The sequence below is a fragment of the Mya arenaria genome, chromosome 10 (genome assembly GCF_026914265.1).
Source record: "Mya arenaria isolate MELC-2E11 chromosome 10, ASM2691426v1".
Taxonomy (NCBI): domain Eukaryota; kingdom Metazoa; phylum Mollusca; class Bivalvia; order Myida; family Myidae; genus Mya; species Mya arenaria.
Window position 1 is genome coordinate 64,152,911 of NC_069131.1, and position 12,220 is coordinate 64,165,130.

The 12,220-nt window shown below is 37.8% G+C and overlaps 2 protein-coding genes across 2 annotated transcripts in view; one reads left to right on the forward strand and one right to left on the reverse strand.

Annotated features, from left to right (window-relative positions):
- The window catches only part of LOC128205357 (scavenger receptor cysteine-rich type 1 protein M130-like), a 38,055-nt gene extending 31,390 nt beyond the window's left edge, over positions 1 to 6,665 (reverse strand). The window contains exons 1-4 of the mRNA XM_052906930.1: positions 6,559 to 6,665; positions 5,118 to 6,359; positions 4,050 to 4,206; positions 3,187 to 3,341 (exon numbers count right to left, since the gene is read on the reverse strand). Of these exons, the coding sequence (XP_052762890.1) occupies positions 3,187 to 3,341; positions 4,050 to 4,206; positions 5,118 to 6,359; positions 6,559 to 6,628 (1,624 nt within the window). The 5' untranslated portion in view covers positions 6,629 to 6,665. The remainder of the gene's footprint in view (positions 1 to 3,186; positions 3,342 to 4,049; positions 4,207 to 5,117; positions 6,360 to 6,558) is intronic.
- Positions 6,666 to 11,639: 4,974 nt separating this feature from the next.
- The window catches only part of LOC128205682 (dyslexia-associated protein KIAA0319-like protein), a 52,759-nt gene continuing 52,178 nt past the window's right edge, over positions 11,640 to 12,220 (forward strand). The window contains exon 1 of the mRNA XM_052907535.1: positions 11,640 to 11,750. The gene's annotated coding sequence lies outside the window, so the exon portion shown is untranslated. The remainder of the gene's footprint in view (positions 11,751 to 12,220) is intronic.

Here is a 12,220-nt window from a genome sequence, read left to right on the forward strand (position 1 = left end):
GAACAAATGTGCTGAGGAATGAAATGTGAGAACAAATGTGCGGAGGAATTAAACGTGAGAACAAACGTGCGGAGTATTGAAACGTGAGAACGAATGTGCTAAGGAATGAAACGTGAGAAAACATGCGCTGCGGAATGAAACGTGAGAACAAATGTGCAAAGGAATGAAAGTTGTGAACAAATGTGCTGAGGAATGAAACGTGAGAATGAAGGATTATATCTTTATTAGAGTCTCGTCCATATACATACTAAAAGTTACATGCAACACATAAAACAAATAATTATATGGCCATTCTATATAGAATTACAGGAGACTATTTGACAAATACACAGAACATATTAATACAAAATAAAATACAGACTTGTTATAAAATATGTGACTGATACTGACTGGTAAAAAAACCCCAACAACAACAACAACTGTACTTACAAATTAAACACTAATATGCCACACAAACAATTTTCTTCCATCAATGAGCATAAGATTTGCTTTAAGAGCCCATAGAAAAAAGTGAAACAACCGACTTAATACTGACAGAAGCTCCCAGAAACACTAAAACAAGCAGGTGAAATTGGATTTACCGACCATTATATAGGAGGTTCATTTAATAACAAGGAACCAATATCATTTGTGTGACCTATTAGAATATCACAAAGTACAATAAGTAAACATCTACATACTTAAAAGTATATACATGAACGCGATGACTATTTACACAGATAAAACTGTCTTCTCTTTAAAATCAAATTACAGGTTTTGGCAGCAAGTCGTAGCACTGCAGAATTACAGAGTATAAATTTCAACTTTTCAGTATTACTCATAGATAGAAATAAGTTATCAGTTTCAACGGCCTTAGCAAACAATGTAACACGGTAATCATCATATGCTCTACACTCAAGGATAACATGAGACTCGTTTTCTACAGTATCACAAAAAGGGCATTTTCTAGCTTCAACCGGTAAGTTTTCATATCTGCCAGTTTCAATTCGTAGAGGAGCTACACCACATCTAAATTTACTCAGTGCCGACCTATGCTGCAGCGGCATGATTATTTTACAGTACTTTTCTGTACCAAATTCAGTTTTCAACAAACAGTATGTACGCAATTTGTTGCGCCCTCTACCTGATGTACCAACTGTACTATTAATCTGAGCCAACCAGCCCTGCGTAAACTGATGCAGCAACAACTCCTCTACTTTACTTAAAATAGCATGTTTAGGTATAACGATTTCAATACTGCAATAAATATCCAGGTTCAGAGAACACAGTTTCTGCTTAACCAAATAAAACCAGTTACGACATGAGTTACTCCCTCTTGCACCAGCCCAGAGTGCAATACGTTTATTGAGCCGTGACAAACCAAGGATGTGCTGGAGAATGAAACGACGTCAGAACAAATGTGCTAATGAATATAAAGTGTGATCAAATGTGCTCAGGAAGGAAACGTGTGAACAAATTTTTCGAAGAATGAAACGTCTGAACAAATGGGCTGAGGAATGAAACGTAAGAACAAATGTGCGGAGGAATGAAACGTTGGAACAAATTTGCCGAGGAATGAAACGTAAGAACAAATGTGCTTAGGAATGAAACGTAAGAACAAATGTGCAGGGAAATGAAACGTGAGAACAAATGTGCTGAGGAATGAAACGTGAGAACAAATGTGCTGAGGAATGAAACGTTGGAACAAATGTGCAGGGAAATGAAACGTGAGAACAAATGTGCTGAGGAATGAAACGTGAGAATAAATGTGCGGAGGAATGAACCGTGAGAACAAATGTGCATGGAAATGAAACGTGAGAACAAATGTGCCGAGGAATGAAACGTGAGAACAAATTTGCGGAGGAATGAAACGTGAGAACAAATGTGCGGAGGAATGAAACGTGAGAACAAACGTGCGGAGGAATGAAACGTGAGAGCAAATGTGCTGAGAAATGAAACGTGAGAACAAGTGTGCTGAGGAATAATACGTGAGAACAAAAGTGCAGAGGAATGAAACATGAGAACAAATGTGCTGAGGAATGAAACGTGAGAACAAATGTGCGGAGGAATGAAACATGAGAACAAACGTGCGGAGAAATGAAACGTGAGAACAAACGTGCTGAGTAATGAAACGTGAGAATTAATGCGCTGAGGAATGAAACGTGAGAACAAATGTGCTGAGGAATGAAACGTGAGAACAAATGTGCGGATGATTGACACGTGAGAACGAATATGCAAAGAAATGAAACGTGAAAACAAATGCGCTGAGGAATGAAACGTGAGAACAAATATTTTGAGGAATAATACGTGAGAACAAATGTACTCAGGTATGAAACGTGAGAACGAATGTGCTAAGGAATGAAACATGAGAACAAATGTGCTGAAGAATATAACGTGGGAACAAATGTACTCAGGTATGAAGCGTGAGAACGAATGTGCTAAGGAATGAAACGTGAGAACAAATGTGCTGAAGAATATAACGTGGGAACAAGTATGATGAGAAATGAAACGTGAGAACAAATATGCCGAGGAATGAAACGTGAGAACAAATGTGCGGAGGAATGAAACGTGAGAACAAACGTGCGGAAGAATGAAACGTGAGAACAAATGTGCTGAGGAATGAAACGTGAGAACAACTGTGCTGAGGAATAATACATGAGAACAAACTTGCTGAGGAATGAAACGTTAGAACAAATGTGCTGAGGAATGAAACATGATAACAATTGTGCGGTAGAATGAAACGTGAGAACAAACGTGCGGAGGAATGAAACGTGAGAACAAACGGGCTGAGGAATGGATTGAAACGTGAGAACAAATGTGCTGAGGAATGAAACGTGAGAACAAATGTGCGGAGGAATAAAACGTGAGAACAAATGTGCCGAGGAATGAAACGTGAGAACGAAAGTGCTAAGGAATGAAACGTGAGAACAAATGCGCTGCGGAATGAAACGTGAGAACAAATGTGCAAAGGAATGAAAGTTGTGAACAAATGTGCTGAAGAATGAAACGTGAGAACGAATGTGCCGGAGAATACAACGACGTGAGAACAAATGTGCTAATGAATAAAACGTGCGATCAAATGTGCTGAGGACTGAAACGTGTGAACAAATTTTCTGAAGAATGAAACGTGTGAACAAATGTGCTGATGAATGAAACGTGTGAACAAATGAGCTGAGGAAGGAAACGTGTCAACAAATATGCACCTACTGCAGTCAACACCGACGTCCTGCTCGTGTGTGCAGGCGGAGTTCTCCCACTGACCGGAAGCACACATATGTACGTTGTCTTCGTTTCCGGTGCATCTCAGATTGTCGACTAGCACTATACCACTACCAGCTCCATAGTGACCCGCCACGGGGTTTCTGAGTGACATAAAAAGCAAGTCCTTCTTTAACTTGGTTTTTAACAATATCTTATATGGTTTAAATATTTGGGCAAATAAGTTGCATTCGACAAGTAATTCAATACTTTACGCAAGGTACTGTAAGTAATAATTAGCAATTTGTAACATTTTTATGTCAGGCTAGAGGTAATGTCATTGTACTATAATCCTTTTTATAAATAATATTCAAAATTTTAATTAAATTTGAATGCAATCAACATTTTTAGCCAATGAAATCTCCCATCGGCCTGCATTAAGTAAGAAAAGTTATCGTTAAGACTTTCAACATTCAGCGGGCTTTTCAATCTGTGTTAGCGTTACCATTTTTGAAAATGTACTTGTCCTGTCTGTTATAGTATCTGTCCTTTCAAAACACGCTGAATTTTCGAAGGGTACATTGTTTTGTTAACTTTCATTCAGAAAATATTTTTGTGTGTTTATTTTAGCCTTTGAAATCAGCATAAAAAAATAACGACATTAATATAATGCCGTTATTATTTTTAAATTATATTCTTATTTTGCGATACGCGCAGGGAGAGAGTATCGGATGAGTAGCAGGAGGCGGACCTTTAAACACCCGCGAAAGAGAAAATTCTTAATGATTAAGCCTAGTGCTTAATGATTGCCTATCAGCAATTTCATTGGCTATAAAAATGAATTGCATTCTTAGAGGGGAAATAATCCCTACGCGGCGCCAAAATAAAATCCCATCATTTTGCAGACGACTTTTGCATCCTCCGTGTCGAATTTGACATCACAGACCGTGCCCCAGTGACCATGAAAGAAGACCTCAGCTCGCCCGGACGCTCCCGTACTGCCCCCGACTAACCGGACTTCCGCATTAGCTGAAAGAGTAAAACATATGATATAACGAAAGTTTATTGCTCAGACTGATTTAACAAAAATCGTTTTTAATGTAAAATATGTATTGAACAACTTTTAAATGTCTGTAGTTATGCTTGGATATATATGATGCTGGTTTGTATGCTTTAGATCTCTAGAAGGAACATTCCGGTACTTCAGTAGAAGAAGTACGTAAACAATTTATTGCATAAATGATTAAGATGCCCATGAATAAAGTCATTAGATTTATCTGCTACATTGAAATACTTGCAGTTAACTCGTAGTTAAATATAAAGATTTTGACATTGTAAACCCTTCTTAAACAAACGAGGTTATTTTCGATGGAAAATGGCCCAGGAGTTCCGAATGTAGAAGGAAAGGTTTTAAAAATAAACAATAACAAAAACACCAATGGTTTTCATCAGGAGGCATGAGGAGCTTTTCCTGCCGTATACCGGCACGCAAAAACGACATCATACATTGTATACATTCGGAACTCCTCGGCCATTTTTATTCGAAAACAACCTCGGATGTATTTGGACGGTTTACATACTTAAACGTTTAAGTCCGCTGCAAGTAGATCGCGTAGTAATTTTATTTAGCAGTTTAACTTTATGACTTTACCCTTGGGAATCTTAATTATGTATGCAATAAAACACTTCACTGGCAATCAATTTAAACTAAGATCAATACATACAACTCTAAATCACTACATTTAATTAATAATATAATTCAAAAATTTACGAACTACTTCAACTGATGTACCGGCTGTTTTCGATAAAAATGGCCGAGGAGTTCCGAATGAAATTGTATTCTCAGACGACGGACATCATACGGCCATACGATTGTTAATAAACAAAGTTGTATTTAATATATTCTTGCAGAAATGATATAGTAAATGAAACTTTCAAACCTTTTGTCAAATCCACTTTTAATCCCAGAGGATATCCAAAAGATCCATTTCCTACCATGCCATATACAAAGGCACCGAAGTCGACGTTTGCGGTTTGAGTGATATGAACATTTTGAGATACTCCCGCCAAATCAGCTTCTATGACAAAGAAATCTTCGCTTGCAAATCCTGCATATATCCGCTGGGACGAAATTGTTGAAATTGTGTTGTTGTTTATACGTAGACCATTTAAGTTACTTGCAGGAACTATAAGAGTTAACAGGTGATAGTCTACGTTCGCATCAGGCAGCAGCATTCTGTAGTCATTGGAATACTGGGTAAAAGCGGGTATTGTTGTCATAGAGGGACCACATGTGTTAACTTGTGACGTCGCCGATGGTCCAGTAAATAGCATAACGTGAACCGGTTTCTTTGATTCAATGACTACAACAGGGACTTTATCTGTTATAGGGTGATATTCGCGGTCAACAAAGATTGTTGCATCAAGCATCGTGTTCCAAGATTGTTTTGCATACGTCACTTTGACATCAGTTGCGTCATCACGCGCCATAATTCGGATCACGTTCGCGCATTTACGAACTAATGGCACTATGAAACTAATTTCCCATGAACTTACGGGTGTTAATTGTTCTGTTATGAAATCACACTCGGATGCAGTATCAGGGACACCTGCACATTCGCTTCCAGCGATAACTACAACTTTACCGTCCGCTTTCACTATTGTCCCGCTTAAATCACTATCGCTTTGAATTTGCCATGTTTGAAATGTATCTAGTGTTTCGCGTATAATGTCACCGTCGGAATACTTATAACCCTGGTGGGTAATATTCGTTTTGCTTTTCAGAGTAACGGACACAGCTGTTCTGTCTTCGGCTGCTGATATAAGTACCTCGCTTTTTCGGCCTGACTTTGTTACTACCATGTATTCAGAGCCCAAACTCTCAACAGGTAACGCTAAATACCCACCAATATACGGTTTTAAATCGTCGAAAACATACACCGAAATCGGGTTGTCGGATTTGACACGAATTGCCTTAAAGGAGATCAGTGTGCTGGTTTCCCGCAGTGTTTGTTCCATTCGTATTTCTCTCGAGCCGGGGTCCAGCTGCATAGTTTTGGAAAAGCCAATGAACGGGGCTTCTATAGACACGCGACTTGTGACGTCAGCGGAAATTTGTAGTGTGGTTGACCCCGGTAAAATCTGTTGCAGAAAGCTGATGACAAAGTCTGTGCCCTTTGAGCCTGAAGATGACATAATTTTGAATAACCCACTAATTAATGGCCGTTATCAAAACTTTACTAACAATAATTAAGTATATATCTTACTGATGAAACAGTCCATTCGAAAATGGAACGAACATGAAAACGTTGATTTAATTGGAAAACAATATTTATATTATAAAACATTTAATCCCGAGATTAAAAAAAAAAATGAACATACTTGCAATTTCGGCATCAGCATTCTCTCCGATATAAACAAATATCAGAGAAAACAATAAAAACAACTCCATTCTAAAAATGTCAGCAGTAAACGTGGTACATATTGCATATGATAGTACTCAAAGGCCAAACGGTCTGTGATTAGGAGGTATGCAGTACATATTAAGATAAGAAATAAGACTATGATGTTATCAAGTATGTTACGTGCACTAGAACAAAAATAGTAAACATTGAAAACAACAACAAGACAACACAAGAGAAAACACCAAGGAGCATAAATGCATTTGCATTTAAAATGAAATGTTGTCCAATGGGATGAATATACAGTCGAAACCCATTGGCTCGAAATCGCTTAGCTCGAAATCCTCGTTGGTTCGAACTAGATGTACATGACCAATTTCTTTAAACTGAAGGTAAACGTTCCCGCTTGGCTCAAATTTTCCTAGGCTCGAGGTATTTTCGCCGGTCCCTGGGATTTCGAGCGAACGGGGTTCGACTGTATTTTTCATATTTGCCTTATATTTATTATTTTGTGTAAATTAGAAGTCAACCGATTTTTATTTAAATCGGCAGATCGAAGAAGAGGCTGAGCCAGTATACAAACTAAAAAAGACATGAGATGTGCGAAATCGCGAAAGGACCATAATAATCACGAAACGCACTCTGGTACCTAGAGTTGGCCCTAGCTAGTGGCACCGGTGAAAGGCCGGAAATCTTATGCATTGTGCCCAATTACATAGCACTGTCCGTGTGGAGTTTCGGTACGAATAATGTACAAATGGCACAGTGGCCATTGCTCATAAGAAAGCTAGTATTGCTATTAGTAATTTAGTATAGCGTCCGTTCAGAGAACATCCATCTCGTCTATGTAGTTATAGGTAAAAGTGAGTGGGTCAATCTGCAGTTATCTGTAAACAATGGAGATGGGGGAAATAGTGTGGGTGAAAAGTGTGTTGTTGAAATGTAAGGGACAACTAATGTCAGTCTAAAGTTATAGAGAAAGATGAAGGGGACAAATACGGCCGGTCTTTAGTTCTTTGTTCTGATGAGAGGGACAACTAGTGACTGTCTGCAGTCCTATATACAGATAGAGGGGGCAACTAGTGTCAGTCTGCAGTTCTAAATAAAGATAGAGGGATCAACTGATGTCAGTCTGCAGTCCTATATACAGATAGAGGGGGCAACTAGTGTCAGTCTGCAGTTCTAAATAAAGATAGAGAGATCAACTGATGTCAGTCTGCAGTCCTATATACAGATAGAGGGGGCAACTAGTGTCAGTCTGCATTTCTAAATAAAGATAGAGGGATCAACTGATGTCAGTCTGCAGTCCTATATACAGATAGAGGGGGCAACTAGTGTCAGTCTGCAGTTCTATATACAGCTAGAGGTGGCAACTATTGTCAGTCTGCAGTCCTATATACAGATAGAGGGGGCAACTAGTGTCAGTCTGCAGTCCTATATACAGATAGAGGGGGCAACTAGTGACTGTCTGCAGTCCTATATACAGATAGAGGGGGCAACTAGTGTCAGTCTGCAGTTCTATATACAGATAGAGGGGACAACTAGTGTCAATCTGCAGTCCTATATAAAGATAGAGGTGACAACTAATGTCAGTCTGCAGTTCTATACAAAGATAGAGGGGGCAACTAGTGTCAGTCTGCAGTCCTATATACAGATAGAGGGGGCAACTAGTGTCAGTCTGCAGTTCTATATACAGCCAGAGGGGGCAACTAGTGTCAGTCTGCAGTCCCCTATACAGCTAGAGGGGGCAACTAGTGTCAGTCTGCAGTTCTATATACAGATAGACGTGGCAACTAGTGTCAGTCTGCAGTCCTATATAAAGATAGGGGGCAACTAGTGTTAGTCTGCAGTTCTTTATAAAGATAGAGGGGATAACTATTGTCAGTCTGCATTTCTTAACAAAGATAGAGGGGACAACTCATGTCAGTCTGCATTTCTATATAAAGATAGAGGGGATAACTAGTGTCAGTCTGCAGTTCTATATAAGGATAGAGGGGACAACTCATGTCAGCCTGTCCGACTGGTTAGCTCAATCGGTTGAGCGTTGGACTGTGAATCGGACAACTCGGGTCGGTCCTTATCATGTCATATATAATATTTCTTAAAGAGAGAACAACTAATGTCAGTCTGCAGTTCTATTTAAAGATAGAGGGGACAACTAATGTCGGTCTGCAGTTCTATTTAAAGATAGAGGGGACAACTAATGTCAGTCTGCAGTTCTATTTAAAGATAGAGGGGACAACTAATGTCAGTCTGCAGTTCTATATAACAATAGAGCGGACAACTAATGCCAGTATGCAACTCTATATAAATGTAGAGGGGATAGCAAGTGTCAGTCTGCAGTTCTACGTATATAAGTAGAGGCCAGCTGGTTTCAGTCTGCAATTCTATATAACGATAGAGGGGACAACTAGTGTCAGTCTGCAGTTCTATATATCGATAGAGAGGACAACTATTGTCAGTCTGTAATAGTCTGACTCATGTGTAGGTCATATAATAGCCAATATATTACGGGTTCAAAAACTAACTGGTCGCGGTTCGTTCTGTGTCCGAGTGTGCACAAGGAAACAAACTGTTTTCAATAGTTTACTGCTCAATCTCCAGTCATAGTTGACTTTTACATACTTTTACACACTGAAATATAATATAAACAACAATAAGTAATGTATAACATCACATTACTTTATAATATAATATGTGTAAGAATAGGTCTATCTCATTCAATGTCTTAAAGTCCTTTAAAGTGGCCTTTATTAACAAACGACTAATGAGATAAATTACATTCCATATAAACATAATGCAGTAATGTCAACAATACCAACACATGCATGACATTAACAGTTACATATATACTAACAAGTTTATGGAACTGAGTGTTCACTGGTTTATTCAACATTTTTCGAAGCTGTTGAATTGTAAATTGGACAAACGCTAGAAGCGATTGGAAAATATAATTCCTTCAATTTTGCTTGCATTATAAATGTACATGTACTAGTTTTGTTAAGATTGATTTGATATTACTGTAATGTTATTGTTAATGACACATTTGATTTCATTTATATTATAGAGTATACATGTAACAGAGTGTGGACTGTCGTCTGCAAAGAGACGTGGTATGTTTACAATGTTCTTTATTAACAATATCATTTACGTATATAACAATAACAAGGGACCCAGAACTGACCCTTGTGGTACACCAATATTTGTACGCAGTAATGAGGACGTGGTATTTCCAACTCTAACGTACGTGTTACTTTCGGTTATTGAAATAATGTTTTAACACCGTTAGAAATGTTTCTGTAATAACAGATTGTTGCAGTTTATATGAAAGACTCTCGGGTCAAATTCTATCAAACGTGTTTTTTTTTAAATCGCAGAATAGTATACATGTTGTTTTCTTGTTATCGGCTGCTTTAACAGACGATAGCATTTGCCTCTTAGCTGGTACACTGTAGAATACCCAAACTATACTACAACTAAATGGTAATAAATGTCATTAAATCCTATCCCTTCCAAATCCTTACCCAAACAACTTAGGACAAACGTCTGTAGTTAGATACTTTGGATTTGTCGCCTTTTTATAAAGAGGGATTGTGTTTGCTTATTTCTAATAACAGACTATTTGACAATGATGTGTAAATAGTTTGCATAACGGTTTACAAATTGAATTCATATTCTCTTTTAAGAGGATATAGCTTATTTTATAACGTTCAGTGGATTTTGGTCACATCTATATTACTTAGGATATCGGCGAGTTCTTGTTCTATTATTTCAGAATTACCGACTGTGTTCGTAGACTTTATAGCTTACGGTGATAATTCGACTCCGTTGTTATCAATTGTAGGATGCAGAATATGCATAAACAACATCTGCCATGTCGTTATCAGTAAACACGTTGATATTTTTGTCTCTTTGATATATTTTTAAAATGTGGTATTTGTTTACAGTCTTTGTTTTCTTTGATAAGAGTGTTGTTTTTTTTTTCTTTTCAATATTTCCTTGATTTTTTTGTGCATGTGAGTAAAGACATCGCTGGATGGTTATTTTGTACAAACTTCCATGGGTCTATGCCATAATTACTACCTTTTTGAGACTCAGTCTCAAAAATCATGAAATGTGCTTTTTTAATCCAAACAAAACCAAAGGTTAACAGATTAAGATGAAACTAGTCAAATGTAAAATATTCAGTAATTTTCAGCACCAACGCATTGTTGATTAATAATTGACAAGAAAATCAAATTTTGCAGTTTTGAGTCTTGAGTCTCGCGAGAGTGTGGTCTTGTGATGTGGGGGAAAACGGAGTACCCGGATGAAACCCACTTGTATGCGCCTAGGCCGGGGTCGAACCCGGATCGCCTAGGTGAGTGCACTAACCACTGCGTTAACCGGACAACCAATTTGCTTTAAATGGTATGGTAGAGCATTCCAATTTGTGAATGGGTTGTTAGAAAATGTTCATGGTCGTTCTCTAGATACGCCGGAGGCCTATTCTTGCACGGAGCTTTGACGATGAAAAGTACTTTCCCCTCTTCCCCATCCCTTCGCCGTTCGGAATCTGGGGAAAAAATCTGCGTTGGTGCTTAAAACATGGTTTGTGTGTAAGGTCGAGCTACGGGGACAATACGAAGACAAATTGTGAGTGATCCTGGTAAAAGCCACTAAGTCAGCTACCAATGACTACTAACAGCTAAGTAATATTATGACCTATTCAGAGCTGCTACGAACTATAAAGAGATACTATGAACTACTTACAACCGTAGTCATGAGATTGTTACAGAATATTCAGACTGACTAATGATTTTTTACTCCGCTTCGTCTTCCTTTAATCCTACTACCAGGTCTTTGTATGTACCATTGTAATGGTAAGCACCATCTATTCCCGTGATTGCAAGACATTTGTCCTAATAATTTTTTTTAAAGTCTGCAACATTTTATTGCGTCTCTGTACAGTATTATTTGCGGTTTGAGTCTAGTTTCGTGAAATTGTCAAGATACCGGATTCCGGGATGTATCTTTGCCTTTTATGTGTACGACTCAAAAACTGATGACGTAGAACGCAATGGATTGTCAACTCGGCAGATGGAAATGACGGAAAATAACATAATTTACGCTATATCTGCCAACTAGCGTTGTGTTTGATGCTGTTTATGTATGAAATTAATTGAGATACTGGTAAGAACATGTTTTACAGCTGTAGACTGCCCGTTCATTAGTTTTTATGGATAAAATTCGGTATTCAAATGTCATCAACGACAATCTTCCGACAAGTTGCGTTGTGCAACATTACGTATGTAGAACATAAGTTTTATCTGTTTCATCATGGTTTGTGGATTTTTTTTCAGGTTTATCTATTATTCGAAACAGTCAATATATTGTCATACTGTTGATCAACTTGATGCCATAGTCATTGTTTTGTCATGACAATTTAAATAAAATTATAAATTGTGTGAAATGTTCTACTGTGTATTTTTTTTCCGTTCTTTTCCCTTTTATTATCTTTCTTTATCTTCTGCCTTCATTAAAGTTTTGTTAAGTTGATAGTTTAACGAGTGGTTAGTTCATTGTATACCATGTAGATGTTATTGTTACTGCACCCATAATCTGAATTATTCATGAATAGCATTGTAAATATCTTCACAAAA